Source organism: Pleurodeles waltl, chromosome 3_2, assembly GCF_031143425.1.
Source record: "Pleurodeles waltl isolate 20211129_DDA chromosome 3_2, aPleWal1.hap1.20221129, whole genome shotgun sequence".
NCBI lineage: Eukaryota > Metazoa > Chordata > Amphibia > Caudata > Salamandridae > Pleurodeles > Pleurodeles waltl.
In genome coordinates, this window is record NC_090441.1 from 102,551,099 (window position 1) to 102,573,671 (window position 22,573).

The 22,573-nt window shown below is 43.0% G+C and overlaps 1 protein-coding gene across 1 annotated transcript in view; it reads left to right on the forward strand.

The window, feature by feature from the left end:
• Positions 1-22,573, forward strand: part of LOC138286353 (uncharacterized) — a 1,286,679-nt gene that overhangs the window by 742,840 nt on the left and 521,266 nt on the right. The window contains exon 75 of the mRNA XM_069226509.1: positions 21,844-21,992. Within this exon, the coding sequence (XP_069082610.1) occupies positions 21,844-21,992 (149 nt within the window). The remainder of the gene's footprint in view (positions 1-21,843; positions 21,993-22,573) is intronic.

Here is a 22,573-nt window from a genome sequence, read left to right on the forward strand (position 1 = left end):
ACCAAATGCAATATATAATATCATGTCAAAGCCAATAGGCAGTTAAGCTGAATATCATGTCAAAGCCAATAGGCAGTTAAGCTGAATACAAAATGCAATATATCATGTCAAAGTCAATAGGCATGCAATGTCAAAGCCAATAGGCGGCTAGACTGGATACAGCATGTCAAAGCCAATAGGCGGCTCAACTGAACAAAACATACCATGTGCTACTGGTGAACATTGAGCAACTAATATGCGCAGTGGTGAAACACAAAGTCATTGGTCAAAACAAACTTTATCAAATGGCAGGACATTCCGCCCTTTGACCAATGAATTTTTGTTTCACATATCTCATATTTCAAAAAAAAAAAAAAAAAAAAAAAAAAAAAAAAACATCAGCACAAAAAAAAAACATTATGATCAAAGCAATCCCTGTAAAGCAATAGAAGTGAATTAACACATTGATTTCATAACCTTTCACATCAGATACATCTACATAGAAAAGACTGGGCAATTCTTTTTTTTTTTCTGAATGAGTCTCTAATTCAACAGTGTTAGCAATTTGATGTGGCATGAGTTCTGCTCATGTAAAGGTGCACGGTCCACCTGAAAGGTTTTCTGGAAGGTAAGCAAAAGTCAGAGTTCCATACGAGAGGGGAAAAAAAAAAAAACACAGCAAACAAGTTGAACTTGAACTGAAGGCGCAGTTTGCGCAAAATGGATCCATGGTGCTGGCACTTTACTCAGCCAGGTTCAGGTTGGGGATTCGGTCCCTTCCCCGACCCCACACGCACACACCGGAAGGGGGACCACACAGCGCACTCAGGGACAGTGGCGAAACGTGGTCGGATCTGCAAAAGAAACAAGTATGACTTTTCTTGCAAATAACATTTTTCATTTAAACTGCACCCTTCCTCTTTCTTTCCCTGTTTTATAATCAGCAGGACGTTTTTGGGGCCCTTTGTTATATTTTCTGCAGGTTCTGGAGGGTCACTTGGGGCTTCAGCCCACACATCAGTACTGAGGTTTTTATCTGCTGCGCCACAGCTTCCTTTTTCTTGCACTGTCAGAAGGGCTGGGGCAGACTCATTCTTTACCAAACCTCCATTCACTGCACTTTTGTCAATTTGGGCCATTCTGTCTCCAATTTGTATGAATGAATCAGATTCTTTTCTAGGTATCAGCATAATTTCGATTTTTCCTTGGTAATTTGCAGCAATCACTCTCCCTAAAACCTGATCAATTTGCCATTTCTGTTCTGGTAACTTTCCTCTCCCCAACTGCTCTGTGACTGCTTGCATGACAGATTGCTTTTGTGCGTGCTGCACAGTTTTTATCAAATCTAGGGGAATGTGCATCTCTCTCATCTCTGCCCACCTGTAAGTGGCCTTTTCACATTTCTGGGGCACCCACATAGCCATCCCCACTAAGGCAGAATTCTGGGTGAACACTTCTCTCTCTGAATTTTTCTGATTAACATCTGCAAGGTAATTGAACCAGTTAGGTACAAGCCATGTGGCTAAAACATTATCAAAGAACCAAAAATCAGCGTAAAAATGACACATCTCACGTAGCTCTTGCTTTAAAATCTGACACACATTATACAACTCTGTTCCTTCTACGGTGCCAGAAAACAACATTTCAGTCAATGAATCATCAGTAAAACAAACATGCTTTTTATCTTCAGTAGACACGAATTCAAATGGTGCACACAATTTCATTGGTAACTCTTTTATCTGTGGTACTCTAGCCCTGTCTTGCAAGTACCAGATCCATTGTATGATTCTAGCTAGGGGCAGTATTTTCTTCCCTTGTTCTTGAATTACATGTACATAAGTATTTCCTTCTTGCACTGCGCAGAAACCTAAAGTCTGCATTATTTCATTTGCCAAATCACAAGCGCGCAACTGCATATAATTTTTCGCAGTGACCATATACAAAAGTGTTAGGATTTCACTCAAATGAGGGCTATTCTTTTTCCAAAAATCAAACAAGCTAATGAAACTCAGTGTCTCTTTCTCTAAAATCTTTCCTTTTACTTGGGCATTTTGCAACGGTAACTCGTAATCAGTTAAGGAATGCATTTTATCTGCCAAAAACCCTGGCTCACACGGAAACTCAGTGCAGCTCGGAGCTGTCTTAACCCCCTCATTACTGGAATGGGACAAGAAAGATTCTTCATTTTTATAACTTTCAGCATAATTTTGAATTATCGTATCCTGGCTAATTTGCTCACGTAAATTCCTATTTTCATGTTCCAACTTCCTACATTTCTCCTGCATTTCTCTGTAAGCAGATAAAGGTATCCAGACCTTTCTGTCATCATTACTTCCAAAACACACGTTTTCTACATATATACAACGGGAATTATTTCTCAAAACATTATCAGGCCTTTTAGCTACACATGCATTTTCTTCTGTAATTCCCCAAACAGAAAACAATTCACAGTTTTTCTTAGCACCATCAGGCAGTTCATCAACACATGTATTCTCAGACATGGTCTGCCGTGCTACTGTGATTCTCCAAACAGAAAACAATTTCTGTAATTCTCCAAACAACAAAAAAACAATTACACTTTCTAAAGTGTGCACTTAGAAATCTACTAACTCGTCAAACCCCTTCTTAATCACCTCTTAATGACCGACCCCACTCCTGGTACCAATTGTAGTGCTTTCCTCTTATTTAGTTTCTAAGCACTAACATAACACAACAGAAATGCACTTCTGAGGTCAAAGAAGACTTTTATTGTTATTTTATTCTTCCCCAACCACAATGTTTATGAATGAATGAGTTAGTAGCTTTCAAGTCTGCGTTAATCAAACAAAATATATCAGTTTGCAATATACACAGCAGGTTATATTTATAAGATATTGAATGCAAAGCAAAACAAATACTTCACCGTGTGGGAACTATTCACAGCTTCATCTTTCTAAGGTCTGCAAGCTGAGGACCCCTGTCAGCCGCGAGAAAGAGAGATTCATCTACCCACACGGGATTGCTGGCAGCCTGCGCCAAGCTCCAACACGAGGTCCGGCAGATTCGAATCTGACCCTCTGCAGCCTGTTACATTCGTTACAAAGGTGTGCCCCCTCCTCTCAGACCTGGGAAACTGAGCAAGCCTTTTGGAGACTGGCCAGGTCTCCAAGACTACTCCTGTTCCCAAGCTCAAGGGAAGAGAAACGACGCCCATGTACTCTCTCTTATCAGGTCTAGTCTACTGTGAGAGCAAAACATCTTGGTTCTCTGGTGCAAAAACACAGCTTGGAAAAATACAGCTTAGATTCTCAACTGCCATGTCTAACTCCACGTTAAAGGCAATGGGCAGCTAACCTAAATATCAAATGCAATGTCATGTTAAAGGCAATAGGCAGCTAACCTAAATATCAAATGCAATGTCTAGTGTCATGTCAAAGCCAATAGGCATCTAAGCTGAATACAAAATACAATGTCTTATATCATGTCAAAGCCCATAGGCAGCTGAGCTGAATACAAAATGCAATGTATAATATCATGTCAAAGCCAAAAGGCAGCGGAGCTGAATACAAAATGCAATGTCTAATATCATGTCAAAGCCAATAGGCAGTTAAGCTGAATATCATGTCAAAGCCAATAGGCAGTTAAGCTGAATACCAAATGCAATATATAATATCATGTCAAAGCCAATAGGCAGTTAAGCTGAATATCATGTCAAAGCCAATAGGCAGTTAAGCTGAATACAAAATGCAATATATAATATCATGTCAAAGTCAATAGGCATGCAATGTCAAAGCCAATAGGCGGCTAGACTGGATACAGCATGTCAAAGCCAATAGGCGGCTCAACTGAACAAAACATACCATGTGCTACTGGTGAACATTGAGCAACTAATATGCGCAGTGGTGAAACACAAAGTCATTGGTCAAAACAAACTTTATCAAATGGCAGGACAGCAGTATGCAGCCTTTCATGTAAGCACTGACATTTCTGTTACTGTAATGATGCTTTTATGCTCACCATCAGGTTTAAAATAGACATTGATCCACTCAATTGTTCGTTGTCGTATTAGTAACAGTGTTCTCTAATATACCTTTCATACTTTTGTAGCAGGTGATCTGTTAACCTTCCCTTGACATTATGTTTCCCCAGCCATCTGTTTCACTGTGAAGGATATCTCCGCTGTGTCTCTGAGTCTGAGTCCTTCAAAGGGCTTCTCCTCACGGAGCTGAGTGGTGGTCACAAGATGCTGCTCTCCACACTAGCCCTGTCAGCTCACCTGAGTCCCAGTGGACAACTGGTGTGCTGCCCAGTCCCAGAAGTGCTTGAACCGCCCCCTGAACAGACAAAATGCCATCTTCTCACAGCCAAACTGAGTAACACAGCATATGCATGTGCTGAGACATCACTGCAAAGTCCCTAGGCCAACGCCAGGGAAGGAAGGGACATAAGCTAATTTTACCAATCATGAGAGTCAGTACTGTTACCTAGACCGCAGGGACATAACCGCTCTTCTGATTGGTCTGCAGCCAGCAGAGGCAAGCTACATAGCTTAGAGGCTGAATGTCTTAAAGGACTGATCATCTGGCACCTAATGCAGCTTCAGGTGATTTGCAGGATTAATGTGAGGCCTTGCGGGAAGGTGGAAAATGTTCCTTAATGGGGTTGGCTAACCAACAGTGCGTGGGACTTGACAAGTATGCTTTTAGAAGAGTTGGATCTTTCCATAAATTGGAAGAATCTGTGTTTGCAGAAAAAAGAATAAGCTGATGTGTGGAATCAGTGGCAGCTCACGGGAGGGAAAGAGGCGGGGTGGTGCAGTGCTTGGCGGGGGAACAACACAAAAAAATATAATAATTAAAAAAAATGCTTTCCTTACGCGCTGCGCCGCTCTGCTCCTCTCCTCTCCTCCACTGTAGGCACAGGCTCCCAGCCTGCCCTATGTCCAATCCTAATGCTGTTTTAATGCTGTCTGCAGCATGAAAGCAGCGTTAGGATTGGATGGAGTGCCCAGCCAGTGCGCTTCGAGGCAGAGGGGAAGTCTCTGCCTGCTGTCTCCAACCCGGCAACGCAGTGTCAGTTTGGAGAGAGTAGAGTGCTCATGTGGGTTTGGCTGGCCCGAGAGGGCCGGCCAAACATACCTGCTGTGTACTTCCACTCAGTCCCTGTTATTGCCGATGGTCCCGCCCTTTTGGCAAGAAAACGATAATAATCATCCAGAGGAGAGAAGCCGCCCCTGGGTGGAATGCTTGAATTAATCTCAGCTGCTGGTATTTGCTCATGCCACATTCATTTTTTTGTCTGTTATGCCGCTCTACATAAATATTAGCCATATACAGATCAGAATTGGTCCTGCTGCAATATGAGCAGCCCATCGAAACTGCCAGACCGGGGCCCCTTGTAACAGGAATATAAGCAAGCCTGGAGTGGTTTATGCCTATTTAAGCTCTACCAGTAGGATGCTGCTTCAGTCCAGTGGCACAGTGAGCAGGGGATTCACTTCTGGGTGTTCCTTTTGCACTTAAGGTGTTCTAATGATGAACTTAAACACGATTTGTGGATTGCTTGAAATAATTTCAACCACTGGTAACTACCTAGTCCATAGTTTTTTTCTCCCACCTTGCTATTTCAGACTCTTGTCAAAATAGCCATATGAAAATCAGCATTGGTATTGTTCCAGTCAGAACAGTCTGGCCAAAACTGCCAGACTTAGTCCCCTCCAGATGGGAACATAAGGAACTTTAAGCATGTTTCTGCCTATTTAGGCCGCATCAGTAATGTATAGCTTGGCTCTGCTGGTAGGGTGAACATGTGACCCATGTCTGGGCATACCCATCACATTGAGGGCATTGTAGTGACAAAAACAAAAATTTGATGGGTGGAATGATTCAGTTAATCTCAGCCCGGGTAATTACTCAGGACACATTCCAGGGCATCATTCTTTGCCATTTTGCCATTCTAGACAGAAACATGCCATATGTAAATCAGCCTTGGTCCTGCTTCAAGAGAAACAGTCTAGCCAGAACCACCAGACCAGCCCCCCTCCTGAAGGAAACTCTAAACACAAGCAATCCCAGACCAGTTTTGGCCTAATTAGGCCTCGTCAGTGAGGAATAGCTTGTTTCAAATTGGACAGTTAGCACAGGACTCATGCCTTGGTCACACTTAGGGAATCGCACTGAGAAAATACAGGGAGTGCAGAATTATTAGGCAAATGAGTATTTTGACCACATCATCCTCTTTATGCATGTTGTCTTACTCCAAGCTGTATAGGCTCGAAAGCCTACTACCAATTAAGCATATTAGGTGATGTGCATCTCTGTAATGAGAAGGGGTGTGGTCTAATGACATCAACACCCTATATCAGGTGTGCATAATTATTAGGCAACTTCCTTTCCTTTGGCAAAATGGGTCAAAAGAAGGACTTGACAGGCTCAGAAAAGTCAAAAATAGTGAGATATCTTGCAGAGGGATGCAGCACTCTTAAAATTGCAAAGCTTCTGAAGCGTGATCATCGAACAATCAAGTGTTTCATTCAAAATAGTCAACAGGGTCGCAAGAAGCGTGTGGAAAAACCAAGGCGCAAAATAACTGCCCATGAACTGAGAAAAGTCAAGCGTGCAGCTGCCACGATGCCACTTGCCACCAGTTTGGCCATATTTCAGAGCTGCAACATCACTGGAGTGCCCAAAAGCACAAGGTGTGCAATACTCAGAGACATGGCCAAGGTAAGAAAGGCTGAAAGACGACCACCACTGAACAAGACACACAAGCTGAAACGTCAAGACTGGGCCAATAAATATCTCAAGACTGATTTTTCTAAGGTTTTATGGACTGATGAAATGAGAGTGAGTCTTGATGGGCCAGATGGATGAGCCCATGGCTGGATTGGTAAAGGGCAGAGAGCTCCAGTCCGACTCAGACGCCAGCAAGGTGGAGGTGGAGTACTGGTTTGGGCTGGTATCATCAAAGATGAGCTTGTGGGGCCTTTTCGGGTTGAGGATGGAGTCAAGCTCAACTCCCAGTCCTACTGCCAGTTCCTGGAAGACACCTTCTTCAAGCAGTGGTACAGGAAGAAGTCTGCATCCTTCAAGAAAAACATGATTTTCATGCAGGACAATGCTCCATCACACGCGTCCAAGTACTCCACAGCGTGGCTGGCAAGAAAGGGTATAAAAGAAGGAAATCTAATGACATGGCCTCCTTGTTCACCTGATCTGAACCCCATTGAGAACCTGTGGTCCATCATCAAATGTGAGATTTACAAGGAGGGAAAACAGTACACCTCTCTGAACAGTGTCTGGGAGGCTGTGGTTGCTGCTGCACGCAATGTTGATGGTGAACAGATCAAAACACTGACAGAGTCCATGGATGGCAGGCTTTTGAGTGTCCTTGCAAAGAAAGGTGGCTACATTGGTCACTGATTTGTTTTTGTTTTGTTTTTGAATGTCAGAAATGTATATTTGTGAATGTTGAGATGTTATATTGGTTTCACTGGTAATAATAAATAATTGAAATGGGTATATATTTTTTTTTTGTTAAGTTGCCTAATAATTATGCACAGTAATAGTCACCTGCACACACAGATATCCCCCTAACATAGCTAAAACTAAAAACAAACTAAAAACTACTTCCAAAAATATTCAGCTTTGATATTAATGAGTTTTTTGGGTTCATTGAGAACATGGTTGTTGTTCAATAATAAAATTAATCCTCAAAAATACAACTTGCCTAATAATTCTGCACTCCCTGTAGTTTAATGTTGTTGTTTGTTGAAGTTCACTTTTGCTCTGGACTTTCGCTAATTGGGGTGATACTCAATCGATGTCTTTTACAGGCCTTCCCTTTCTCGAAGAGAGGTCTTAGTATTGAAGGAGGTAAATCTATATTTGAAAATGAACAGTTCCACGCAGCAACATCACTATAAGACTTTTGGGCATTTGACTTAGTGTAATTCATTGTTTTGGTACCATAAGCATGTTTGCATGAGCTGCCATTGGGGGAGGGGCTCTGTGCCTTTAGTGAATTCAGTTTTATGGCAGCCTGAAGATACATCTCTCTTTTCTGGTGATACAGGCCTTTCATACATGCCAGAAGTGGCTTCCTCGTTCTCTCTTTATAGTTTCTGCCATGTTGGTAATTGACATGTTCTTTGCATCTATAATCTTGGTTTGCGTTTTTTTTTATCATTAATGGCTTTGATTTTCAAACGTGCCAACCTAAAGATTATGGAAACTGGTATCTTACAAATGTTTTTTTTTGCGTTTTTACATGATTGCCTCTCACGTGGCCTTGCTTCTTTTCCCTTTGAAACATGCTGTACTGGCATAGCATTTTGAGTGATTTTCTCCAAACTAAGAAATGACAAAATTAAATTTACTGTGGTAGTTTTACCTGTGGTCTTGTTTGAGTGACATATGTTCTTGTTATCTGTTTTGGAGGTCTTCCCTTTTGTGTCCCTGGATCCTTTTCAGACCTTTTGCTTCTTCCTGTAATCTCTCAGAAAGGTAACACTGAACACTATTGTAGGAAAGTACCATCTTGCCTGGCATGTTATCCCCATTTTTTATTTGTGTGTCAGTTTGTTTTTGCCTGTCTCACTGGGATCCTGCTAACCAGGACCCCAGTGCTCATAGTTGTGGCCTGAATGTGTGTTCCCTGTGTAGTGCCTAACTGTGTCACTGACGCTTTGCTAATCAGAACCTCGGTGCTTATGCTCTCTCTGCCTTTAAAATTGTCACTGCAGGCTAGTGACCATTTTCAACAATTCTAATTGGCACATTGGAACACTCTTATAATTCCCTAGTATATGGTACCTAGGTACCCAGGGTATTGGGGCTCCAGGAGATCCCTATGGGCTGCAGCATTTCTTTTGCCACCCATAGGGAGCTCAGACCAATATTACACAGGACTGCCACTGCAGCCTGAATTAAATAACGTCCATGTTATTTCACAGCCATTTTTCACTGCATTTAAGTAACTTAGAAGTCACCTATTTGTCTAACCCTCACTTGGTGAAGGTTAGATGCAAAGTTACAAAGTGTGAGGGCACCCTGGCACTAGCCAAGGTGCCCCCACATAGTTCAGGGCAATTTCCCTGGACTTTGTGAGTGCGGGGACACCATTACACGAGTGCACTACATATAGGTCAATACCTATATGTAGCTTCACAATAGTAACTCAGAATATGGCCATGTAAATGTCTAAGATCATGGAATTGTACCCCCATGCCAAATCTTGTATTGGGGTGCCAATCCCATGCATACCCAGGGCTCCAGCATGGACCCCGGGTACTGCCAAACCAGCTCTCTGGGGTTTTCACTGCAGCCTCTGCTGCTGCCAACCCACAGACAGGCTTCTGCCCTCCTGGGGTCAGGGCAGCCCAGGAAGGCAGAACAAAGGATTTCCTCTGAGAGAGAGTGTTACACCTTTTCCCTTTGGAAATAGGTGTTAAGGGCTGGGGAGGAGTAGCCTCCCCCAGCCCCTGGAAATGCTTTGAAGGGCACAGATAGTGCCCTCCTTGCATAAACCAGTCTACACCGGTTCAGGGAACCCCCAGCCCTGCTCTGGCGCCAAACTGGACAAAGGAAAGGGGAGTGACCACTCCCCTGTCCATCACCACCCCAGGGGTGGTGCCCAGAGCTCCTCCAGTGTGTCCCAGACCTCTGCCATCTTGAATCCAGAGGTGTGAGGGCACAATGGAGGCCGCTGAGTGGCCAGTGCCAGCAGGTGACCTCTGAGACCCCTCCTGATAGGTGCTTACCTGACTAGGTGGCCAATCCTCCTCTGAGGGCTATTTAGGGTCTCTCCTGTGGGCTTTTCCTCAGATAACTAATGCACCAGTGTTCCTCTGCATCTCCCTCCTTGACTTCTGCCAAGGATCGACCGCTGACTGCTCCAGGACGCCTGCAAAACTGCAACAAAGTAGCAAGAAGACTACCAACAACATTGTAGCGCCTAATCCTGCCAGCTTTCTTGACTGTTTCCTGGTGGTGCATGCTCTAGGGGCTGTCTGCCTTCACCCTGCACTGGAAGGCAAGAAAAAATCTACAGTTGGTCGACGGAATCTTCCCCCTGCTAACGCAGGCACCAAACTTCTGCTTCACCGGTCCTCTGGGTCCCCTCTCATCGTGACGAGTGTGGTCCCTGGAACACAGGTGCTGGATCCAAGTGACCCCGACAGTCCAGTGGTCCATCTGTCCGAAGTTGGCGGAGGTAAGTCCTTGCCTCCCCTCGCCAGACAGTAATCCTGTGTACTGCGTGAACTGCAGCTGCTAGGGCTTCTGTGCACTTTTGCAAGGAATCCTTCATGCACAGCACAGCCCAGGTCCCCAGCACTCTGTCCTGCATTACTCAACTCGCTGAGTTGAGCACCAGCTTCGTGGACCCTCCTTTGTAGTGTTGAGATGATCGCCGTGCTCAGTTTTCTTGAACCCACATTCAAGTACTTCTGCGGGTGCTGCCTTCTTCTGCGTGGGCTCTCTGTGTTGCTGAGGGCCCCCTCTGTCTCCTCTTCCAAGTGACAACCTCCTGGTCCTTCCTGGGCCAGGGCGGCACCCATTTTCTTGAACTGCGACCTTTGCAGCTAGCAAGGCTTGTTTGCGGTCTTTCTCCAAAGAAACAACTCTGCATCCTCCAGCATTCCGTGGGACATCTTCTGTGCAAAGGAAATGTTGCTGGCATCCTCCGTTGTTGCAGAATCTTCAGCTTCTTCCACCCGGAGGCAGCCATTTTGCACCTTCATCCGGAGTTTAGTGGGCTCCTGCCCCCCCGGACACTTTCATGGCTCTTGGACGTGGTCCCCTTCCTTTGCAGGTCCTCAGGTCCATGAATCCCTCTTCAGTGCTTTGCAGTCAGTTGTGGTCTTTGCAGAATCTCCTATCACGACTTTAGTGTGTTTCTGGGGAAGTAGGGTCACTTTACTCCTACTTTTCAGGGTCTTGGGGTGGGGTATCTTGGACACCCTTAGTGTTTTCTCACAATCCCAGTGACCCTCTACACACTACACTAGGCCAGGGATCCCTAAGTGGTTCGCATTCCACTTTCTTAGTACATGGTTTGTGATGCCCTTAGGCCTATTGCATCCTATTGTATTCTACAGTGTTTGCACTACTTTTCTGTTTACTGACCTGATTTTGGTTTGTGTGTATATTTTGTGTATTTTACTTACCTCCTAAGGGAGTATATCCCCTGAGATATTTTTGGCACATTGTCACTAAAATAAAGCACCTTTATTTTTTGTAATTCTGAGAATTGCGATTCTTATGATATAGTGCTATATGATATAAGTGGTATAGTAGGAGCTTTGCATGTCTCCTAGTTCAGCCTAAGCTGCTCTGCTATAGCTACCTCTATCAGCCTAAGTTGCTAGAACACTACTAATCTACTAATAAGGGATAACTGGACCTGACACAAGGTGTAAGTACCATCAGGTACCCACTATAAGCCAGGCCAGCCTCCTACAACCGTATTATGGCTAACAGCCCAAATTCTAATGGGTAGCCTATCAACAGTCACAAAATTCCCTTGCTTCCTATACTTCCCTCGCTTCCAGACAGTTAGTGTTGTGCTTGTAAAGCTCAAGCGGTGAGTCTCTTGAGCCTTCATTGCATCACAATGTGAATAGATGGATTTGGCCAAAACCAAGCCTGCTTAGTAAGACTATGGTGGCAACATAGAGGACAAATGTGAGTATTTTCTTTTGGGAAGCCATGTACTAAGGACTGACCCTTAATGGCACCAAGAAAGGTACATGTGCAGTACTGCCTTCTGGTTGTATTTTACTTGCCTGCTCTAATTTAGTCTTCAGTGGTCCATTTCTAACTGAATTGAGCTTTCAAGTTGACTTTTGGTCTACTGCCGGTGTGTGGAATTCAATAAAATATTTATTTGTCCATGGGACAGGTTGCTTCTTAAATCAACTTGTCCTGTAAAAAAAATCTACTTGTCCCTTTGGTGTCATGTATTGCGGCGACAAATTATGGCAGTAATCTCATTATGTAAGAGCTGTGACAATAGCCTCTCTAATTATGTCAGGGCTGTAGTAGGGCCTTACTGTAGTAGGGCTTGAATGCTTGCAATTTCAATCCTTACTATAGCAATTTCCTCATTTTGCCACCTTTCCCCAGATCTACATACTGGGGCTGGAGGAAGCAGTAAGCAACAGTTCCAGGGCTGGAATGCCTTTGAGTCTGCAAACATACTAACTTGCATGTTTTCTCTAATCTTTTCCCATAATGAGAAAGGTTGGAAATTTACTCCTGACAATGGCAGAAGTAGAAGTTTTTCCAAGCTTGGGGAAGAAGTGTTTGGAAGGAAAGTGAACTAATAGATTCAATAGATAGATTTTCCAATAAGCAAATCTGCACATTTATATTTGCTTGTGCTAAAATACAGCTCACAAATATTTTCTAGGAGTACAATTTCCTGGTCTACTTCTGTAAGCTCTAGTGAATTCATGAAAACCACAAATTTAAGGACGTATACCATTGGTGAACGCTTTTGACTTTCTTTAAGAATTGGGTCCCTAATTAGGTCTGGTGTTAACAAAGACATTTTTTTTTTTATAAACTTATATTTCTCGAAGCATTTTCTTTCCTACTTGCATTTTTTTTCTGAACATTTTATTTTGAAAGCAAAGAATCATAACTCTTGGTTACAAGCTTCTGCAAACATTTGCATCTAATCAGAGAGCATTCTGAGAGCATTATACGTAGCCTCATATTGTTAAACTTTTCAAACGTGTGTACCCTTTTTTTTTTTTTTTTTTTTACTGGAACCACTGTCAGTAGGGCAGTGTGACCTTAAGACACTTATTTGTAGGGCTCACCCTAATAATGAAGTCTTTTCATTAGTGAGCCATAAATACAAGTTTGAACAGCATTGACATATGGACACACATATTACCTCCACTGCAGACAGTTCCCTTCTTTGTCCCAAGGACAAAATAATCATGAAAACGTGTTGCCCTTGACCCCAAACAATATGTCTTGGGTGATAGAAATTCCACATCTCTGACTGCCCCTTGTATCTGATCCACCTTCTACCTCCTCTTGCTCCCTGTTTTTCTAAGTGTAGAGGGGCTTCCTACACTAGTAATGTAGTACGCTGAGGTCCTCGTGTTCCATCAGACTACATTTTCCAATTGTCATTTTGTCAGTGAAAAGAGTTTTTGCTCGTCTAGTAGAAGCTTCTCCATTGCTCCTTCACTTGTACCAAAAAGTATTTGTGGAGTGTAGGGGAGGGCCTCGTTGAGGATACAGATGTATGTGCCCCCTTTAGGCATGACTTTCAAGATGTATCTTGCTGTTATTTCTACTCCCCTTTTAAGGGGTGTTTCCAAGTAGGGTGGTAACTATATTGAGGTTAACCGATTCCCAAATTTTGTAAAGGAACCTACAATAGCTCTCTCTTCTCTTCTCTTCTCTTGTTCTAGCCTTCAGGTCCGCTGTGGAGAAAAATCCCTTAATCCTGCATGTAGTCAAAAACGTGTCACTCGCTGTTTTGGCAGTAGGCAAAGTATTAGTTATATGCAGTGGACGAGATACATGTTGGCATCTCATGCCTTAAAACATAGATGGGGGAACATAGCATAAACATTCCATATATGAGAGTGCTAGTGCTGGAGTTCCTAGCCCGAAACCATGTGCAAAATTAAATGATGATGCTTGTCCTGTCCCTTTATACTTTCCGATCGATTTGGTGTTGCCCTTGTGTACATAAAAAATCAAATCCAAATAAACAAGGTGTTAGGGGCAGTGGTTAATGTGTGCTGGTGGCTGTTGGTGACCACCGCTTGCACTTATTCCTGGGGCCTTTTCCCCACCTGAATGACAATCTGGCAGCGCACAGCGCCTGAATAGGCATTTCATTCCCCACTTTTACTGTGGTGTGTCAGCTCCGCTCACGTAATGGCCTGCACTGGTATATCAAACAGAGCTGCCATCGTACAATCAAGGTGGAGAAGGGTGTCTTTCATCACTGTTCATTGTCTAGCAAGTAGGCAGTCAAATATCTGGGCTGTCCCATCAGTGGATTTGGGGGAGAGAGAGAGCTTGAGATTTTCCAACAATATCGCTGGCATATAATGTTAAAATACATTTTACGACAAGGTGGGAGCATGAGAAGTGCTTAAAGGGCTGTGGAAATAGAGAGAACTGTGGATTGTTAGCGGTACTTAAAACAAAATATTTTGTAAAATAACCAAAAAAATTTAAGAACTTCAAAACAGAGATGCAAGCGTTTCTGGTTTTAGTCAATGTGTTCATGTTAAAATCCTGTGTGATGTCCGACAGGCACCTCACCCTACCGATTGAAAGCACCTGTTCCTATTTACTACGGAATACATTTATTTGGGGGGGGTGTAACATCCCCTCCCTCCCCAGAACCCCCAAAGCTACGTCCATGCTGACAGTTGCTAAATCCCACTAACAGAGGTCACCTCTGGGAGGAATATGAGTCAGTGTCACGCTGCGCCACCAACTAAGTAGAGCACAGACTTCAGTGTGCTTTGAATTTGACTTCCATGAAATTTGGGAGTTACTTATCACACTTGATAAATAACGATATCTGATGCAATAATAACAGCTAAGAGTTTCCCCACTTTAATGGTAAATATTGTATAGATTTTGTGGATTACTGCATTAAAACCTGCATGCCCTGGAATTTTCCTACTCTATTTTCTGTGTTTAATATTGGTAGGTTTGACATGCTGATATTTAATAGGCCTGGGCGGAGTTGTGCTAACCGGAACTCCGCAAAGTGGCCTAAAACTCCGCCATGCTATGCGGAGTTCCGCGAGCAGCGTAGTGTGTTTAGGTTGCACTGTTTTTTCAGATTTTTAGCACCTGATGTTTGTCCCATGGCACCATGCGCAGTGCAAGAGGGCGCTGTTTCTTTTCTGCTGCTCGATTAGATTTTCTACTCGAACGGCAGCTTCCTCAACGCGAACGGAAGGTTTGTCAACTTGAGCCATAGTAACCATCTGCGACTGTCTGCGTTGAGAAGTCTTGCCAAGAGGTGGTCTGAGTAAGATTTTCCTCGCCTGCGCTTGCCAACTTAACATTGGCAAGCGCGAACTAGGAAAAAAACTCCACTATGCTGAGTTTTTTAGAACTCCGTGCTCTAAGTGAAACGCAGAGTGGGAAAACTCCAGGAGCGAAATTCACCGCCCACCCCTAATAACTGCAGAAAAGTCGGAGTGCAGTTTTTGGGGCACCAATGCAAACACCATCATGCACGGATCCCACAATTTTGTTTATTTCGTATATAGCAATGACCCTTCTACTAGTGGATAGGTTTAAAGATTAAAGCTCAGTTACTCAAAATGATTGAAACAGACAAGTAAATCTCCCACCCTCGCCACCAGGGAGATCTCCCCAAATCATGTGAGATTTAGTGTTGTTTTTCTTTAAAAAGGTTGCTATAACCGTTGAGGTTTATAGTTGCACTCTACCAGAAGAATTTCCGTTCCTCTGTTTTTATCTGTGCGGCTGTATTTGTTCCGCACTGATTTGTTTCTTCAGAATTCCTGCAGCCTCCTCTGGAGACTAAGCCCACTGTAAACATATAATAATAATAATGAAGTAGGTATTGCTTATTAAACAGCTGTGGGCAACCAGATGTGTAATAACATGATGGAATTACATTTGAACTCATGGCTCCTGTCAGTGAAGTGTCACAACTGCTGCCTCCAAGGGATTTCATGATGGCCAGAAACAAGTTTCATAGCTCTGCATGCATAATGCATTAGGGATTTAAATACACTGTTTGCAGTTATTTATAATCGCCGGTAGTTTATGTCATTTTGAGGTTACAGAAAAAATGCACTTTTAAATGCCTACAAAAATCTTAGTAATAGCTGAGAGGCTTTAAGGAATTATCATTGAAAGACATACTGTGGATACATTTTCAAAGTGATTCCCTTTTAATGGTGCCTTGAAAATTGCTGAACATTGTTATTGAGGATTACTTTAAATACTAAAGTGCTTTTGCTTTTATACAAAATGAAGCCTATTCAGAGAAGGAGGTAAGAAGCTGCGGGTAAGGGTCCATTAAATGAGTGAAATGTTGAAAGACTGCATGCTTTTAACAACCCCATCCATTATGCTCCAAACATGCAATTTCAGCGTAAAAAGGCTATTACTGGAGCTTACGTTGAGCAATGTTCCCTCCAATCCTTTTACACTGTATGAGTTTTGCCTATGGGCCTCTCGCACCAGCAACTACAGAAGTAAAGCATCGACGTACAGTAGGACTCAGGGCGGGAGTAAACAATTCAGGACAGTTATTAAAAAGTAAGCCTTCCAGTCTAATGGTAACTGAGCCCTTCGTATATCTCATATTTGGCAGATTTGCTATATGGATTCCTCTTGAGGTATCCGTTGTGGCAAACTCATTCGGCTGGGATATGCAAGGATGCTCAGCGAAAGGCAAAACATGAATTTTATACCGTTGGTGGTTGGTGTGGCTAGGGTGCCAGCGGTCTTAGCTGAAGAAAGTGGGCCCTCTTAGACCCATTCTGTTGTAAGACAGCCGGAATTGGTACTCCGCATAGCAACGCTCCTTGTTTACACCAGGCTCAGAGATGTTGGGATTGCCTGACATTGCTTGTTAAGAGTGTGCCGTCCAAAGCAGTAGCCATGGCTTTACAAAAATATTATTGGTAGCTCCATCATGCCTCAGGAGGCTTAAGGCTGACTTTAATATTCTCTAAAAACAGTTTTGTACATTTTCTCTACAAGTTGTTGTGGACTTCAGTTCCAAATGAGAGTAAGAGTTTGATGGCTTACTACTTAATCACTTGTGGACGGTCATCCCACTCTCCATCAGCTATGATGGTACACCCTCTCAGTGTGTGCATCCGTTCCACTTTCTTGGCAGAAATAGTACTTTATTGGTAAGACGTGTATGGCACGGGCAATGAACTCATGGTACCACATGGAAACAGATTCCCACAGCTGTAGCAGCTGTGGGACCTCTAAATGCATCAATCTTTTTACTGCAGATGAATGCTGTCACCAAAAGCAAATATAAAGAAAGGTCTGTCTTCTGAGGCATTCTCCAGCTCTAAATCTGTATTTCTAATGAACGCTATTCCCTCTGCATACTTCTTAGCTTTGAACTATCCCAGTTGCAGTGTAGGACCCAGGAACTATGTTAACCCCAAGTCATAGTGACACATTTGTCACCTCTTACGGACTTTAAGGCATGGGCTAAATAAGTAGCTTAGTTCTGCCCTACCCCTTTTTAGGGTTGAGCTTGCGTCGCTTGCGCATGCGTTTCGCTGAGCGAGACGCTTTAGGAATTAAAAAGGGCTCGGAGCCCCGCCAACGTCACGTCAGTGTCTTTCATTGGCTTGTGGGCTTGCCTGTTATAATCTGCTTGATTTCATTAGTGGAAGGCACGCATACCGGTGGATACCGGTGGATAGCCCTCCTCGAGCGCATCGACCAAGTACAGAAAACATACGAGGCTCGCTGTTTTCCGTCCGGTTCGTGGACTACTTTTTCTCTATTTTCCCAGCGCGATCTCGCTTGCCAGAAGTTGAGCGCTTTACATAATATCGACCCTGTTACACACTTAATTGCACTTTTTCCGGTTATTGCACTTTTGCCGATAGGTTTCATGACGAGTGAAAAGTCCGGTTAGGAGTTTACAACGCTATCAGCTCTAACACGAGCAAACGCGAGACCTGTTGCATTGCAAATGCTTGTTTCTCTTTTGTTCATCCTGATGCTGAAATGTATGAACACACTAGAAGTTGTGTACAACAGCTCCAGTAGGCACACAATTGCACATCCAATTCGAGTTGTTTGTGTTTTTTAGATTACGTTTGCTTTTTGTGATGTATATACCACCTTCAGGTTTCCACCAGTGCAGCAAATGCGAGAAGATGACGTGAAAGACCATTACCTGTGACCATTGCATTTGGTGCATGTGTAATCAGCATGACAGCAGCTCGTGCAATACGGTTCTTAGCATGACTTTGGAGATCAGTACATGAGGGAAAGAAAACTAAAGGCTTACGCAGATTGCCCCAGGGGAGGTGAGTGGTCCTTAAGAGCGAGGACGGGACTCCTTATTGCCACGCTGCTGTTCCTCACTTAGGTACGTCTAAAGTCCAGTCTAGGAGAATCCAGTTTTATACCTGAAAGATAATTGTCATGACAGATCTCCATTTCTAGGTCCAACAAGAAACAAGCAGAGTACCATAACGTGTAACGCAGCCTGAGCACCTCAAACACGTGGGAGAACCACAATCTTTAATTCTGTGAAGCCTGGCCAGGGGAATGTAATGGACTCCAGAGAAGAACATGCACCCTTCTTCCCCCATCTGGCTCGAACCAGTCAACCCCCACACAAGTTCTGGTCTGAAGCGCTGAAGAGTGCCAACGCTACAAAGGGTCTGCTAGGGTAGACAAAAAAAAAATGTAATCAAGGGAATTTGCCTTTTTAAGGGGGCATACTGGGAGTAAGCCTAAAACAGATGCTACTACTAAGGGAGTCAGCCTGGAAGGCAGAGCCTCATCACAGGTAGAGTAAAGCAGAACAATAGTTCTTTTGAGATGATTTTAACAAAGGTACAGAATTTGAGACTCCTCAATGGTAAGTCTCCGCATATGAATTTCAAGTTGTTAGAAGTTAGGTGTCTAGTTGTCAGAGGTATGCACCTTGTCAAAGTAGGTACCACGGTCCTAGTCAAGGTAAGTCAGATAAACTCCCTAAATTAATCTGTGCTCACCTGCTGCTAGCTTGGCACAGAGCAGTCAGCCTTAACTTAAGAGACATTGTGTAAAGAATATGTACAACACTTAATACAGCAAAGCAGTGAAACGGCAAGCAACAATGTTCCACACCAGGTTAGACCAAAACGGTTAAAATCCAACAAGTAGAAGTTGAAATATGAATTTTTAAAGAATATCTGCAATTTAGTGCTTAGAAACTTATAGCTCTAACCAGGACCAATGCCGCACCATCAGTCAGCCCTCGAGCGGTGGTGCAGCATTGAACCCCTTTGTAATGAAGGTGATGCGTCATCGTTGAGCTGCGCAGCTGGCGATGCAAAGGTGATGTGCCAGAGCTGATGGTGATGCGTTGATCTGGAGTCACGCAGTCAGTGATGGGAAGTCCCCGTCTTCATTGGCAGTGGCGATGCATTGGAGTTGAGAAGGGATGCAGTGGTTCCAATTGGCGCAACTCCAGCGATGCATAGATGTCAAGAGATGTAGCACAGGAAAAACCCACTTCCAAGGGCCCAGGGCTGGATTGGCACCACTTGACAGGGCTGGACTCACAGAGTCCATGTGCTGTTTGATAGTTGCAGGTAGTCTTGATTACCCTGAGATTGCAAAAGAACAAGAAATAACTCTGCAAGCTCTTTGAGTTGCATGGTTCTTGCGATGTCAACACTCAGGTACAGTCCTTCTCACTGCCGGGCAATGAGGGCAGCAGGGCAGGCATAGCAAAGCAGGAGTCAAGCAAGTCCAGCAGAGTGACTGTCCTTTCAGCAGCAGAGCAGTCCTTCTTCCTGGCAGAGTATCCTCAGATCCAGAAGTGTACTGATGTGGTGGGGTTTGGGGTCCGGTACGTATACCCAGTTTGCCTTTTTGATTTCAAAGAGAGGCCTTTGAAGGGCACAAAATCCCTGCCCTTCCTTCCCTGGCTGCAGATATACTACAGGGGGTTATACAGCCCTTTGTGTGGGGACAGGCACAGCTCAATTCAGGTTCAAGTGCCAACTCCGCCCTCAAATCTATCTCAGGAAGACCCATCAGCCTGGTGATGGGCCATCAGGATGTGAATGACACACCTCAGCTCCCTTTGTGTGTAACTGTCTAGAGGAAATGCACAAATCCCAGCTGTCATCTATCCTACATGTGTATTCAGAGACAGGCAGAAGACACAGAATAGTTAAAGTAAGAAAATGCCAACTTTCTAAGAGTAGTATTTTCAGACGTCCATTTTAAAATCTGACTTGTGATTTTAAATTTTGAGTCCATTGACACCAAACTTGAAATATCTATAGTGCCCCAATTGGAACTGCACTTATAGAATGTAATAAAGTAATTCCAATGTCAACTTATGGGAGAGATAGGCCTTGCAGTAGTGAAAAAGGAATTTAAGAGTTTTTCAGTTCCTGGATATGTAACACCTAAAAGTACATCTCCAGCATTTTGAATACACTGTATCCTGTCCTTGAGGATGTGCAGGACCTACCTTAGGGGTGACTTATATGTATTAAAAGGAAGGTTATGTTCTGGAAAGTGGAGTAACTTGCCAGGTCGACATAACAGTTTAAAACTGGAAACATGGGCTCTTAAATGGCAGTCCTGAGTCCTTTTTAAAGGGCTACTGAAGTGGGTGGCACAGTCAGTGCTGGAGGCTCACTAGTAACATTCAATATACAGGCCGTGGGCACATGTAGTGCACTTTACTAGGGACTTATAAGTACATTAAATATACCAATTTTGGATACACCAATATAATCAGGTTTTAGGGGAGAGAGCACATGTGCTTTAGCACTGAATGGCAGTGGTAAAGCGCCCAGAGTCCTAAGGCCAATAAAATAAATTCAGCAAAAAGTGGAGGGAAAAAGGCAAAAGGTTTAGGGTGATCCTGCTGAGAGGGCCATTTCCAGCTGCCCTTTAGAACATTGGAACAGTGGTTGCATCTGGATAAGATAGGTTCCCAATTAATCACTGATAACATGCCCTAAAGACATCATAAAGAATAAAAGGGGGAGCTTACATTTTGACTTTAAGTAGATATGAATGCTCAAACTATTGGATCCACTGTGGTGGCTTACCTGGAATAACTGATCCATAACATCAATTTAGTATTAACACCAGATTACACTTGGTGTTATTCCAAGGACAGTTTCTCACATGGAATCTGTAAATTCAAAAATGTAATATGGGTTATGTGAAGGGACCAAACAATGCGGTGGTTACCAACAAAAGGCCTAGAATAAATGCTTACCATAATTACAGGACGTGATTCTCCAAGGTAACTTAAACTTTTGAGTAATTTACATTTTTATGTAAGTTTACTACTTTGGACTATTAAAAAAATCTGAGTGTAAGTTACTTCTTCAAAAAAGAAACAGTGCAGCACCATGCATTGCAGACCACTGATATTAGAACATTCTCCCATATAAAATAATGCAAACAATTTTTCAGTTTAAAAAGAAATTAAAAAAATACATAATTAAATACATTTAAAAAATAGATCAATTTAAATTATTCTATACATAACTTACCTTTTCATACTTAAACTTGATTTAGCTTTTCAAAATGTCCTTATACTTTACCATAGGGAGATCTCTGCCCTGATTGCTAAGGTCTCCCCCAAATCTGAGGAACATCAAGTATGGCTGTTAAACCAATACTAGTGGTTACTTTACAGCCACATGTGCCATTTTTACTGACTCCACCCCTTGTTTCATGGGGTGAGGACATGTATGTTTACACTTGAGTGATTTAACAATTGGATATTATCAATAGCCAAAAGTAGTAAAGCTACTCAAATGTTTAAGGGAAACTTATATGTGTAGGTTTACTCATGTATAAGTTTACCTTTGTAAATAGTCCCCTTTATTTGGTTACAATTTTTCCAAAGGTAATACCATATTTCTTATCCCCAAAATTGTTATTTTTGGTGTGCGATGAGGTCTGTCATCAGTTCCAGTGTATATGACAAGTCTATGTCTGAGATGCCAGACTACCATTTCTGTCAATTGTAATCTTAAGTGAGAGAACTGAAAATATATTTTATGGTAGTTTGAGACTACTTGATGCCTGATTATCAGTGGTGAGGTTGTCCTGCATCGATTTTCCTGCACATGGAAGTACAGAACCATGTTCATCTATGATTTTCTCTTTCATTTAGGCAAGATAACAGCATTCTAGCACCTGTTGAGAAGGCAATTGCCACAGGAAGCAACCTCGTGCTACACAACTACAACAATAAATGGGACCACTTGTTAAAGCCTCTCATTGACCACTGCAGCGCCCTGATCGACCACACCATCCAACAAGGCAAGTGCCAATTCTAATTGGTATTTCTATATCCACATGTGCTTAGTTGACTTTTCTGCTTAAACGTATATCCTCCACTGCTGAAGAGCATCATAAAATGTTGTACATCATAAACTATATTGTAACATGAACGAATCAAACTGATAAACCCGTTAGTAGTTAATGAGAAAATCCTTGGCACATTTAGAAAAAAATTCTAAAAGTGATGCGCCGAATATGTCAATTGGGAGAAGATTCCTAAGTCCTGTATAAAATATGTTTTGCTCCTCCAACATTTCATTTGCCACCCTGGGACCGTACTACTTGGAGTGTTGTGAGATTTTCCCTTCTCAGAGCTTAAGTATACTCTTCGATGTGCCTGCTCATGGCACTTCTCTATTGAGGTTTGCATGAAACCAAACCAAGCAAGGTTTCTGAAGATCTGTGGTGCCGCAGGGCGCCACTTTTACATTGCAAATAAAAGCCATGCGGTAGCTACAGTGGCCTTTCACTAGCATGGCCTTTGATTGCTCCCAGTGGCATTAAAATAATAAAGTAATAAAAAGTAAACATGCTGACTTCAAACGTTGGCTTGTATATGT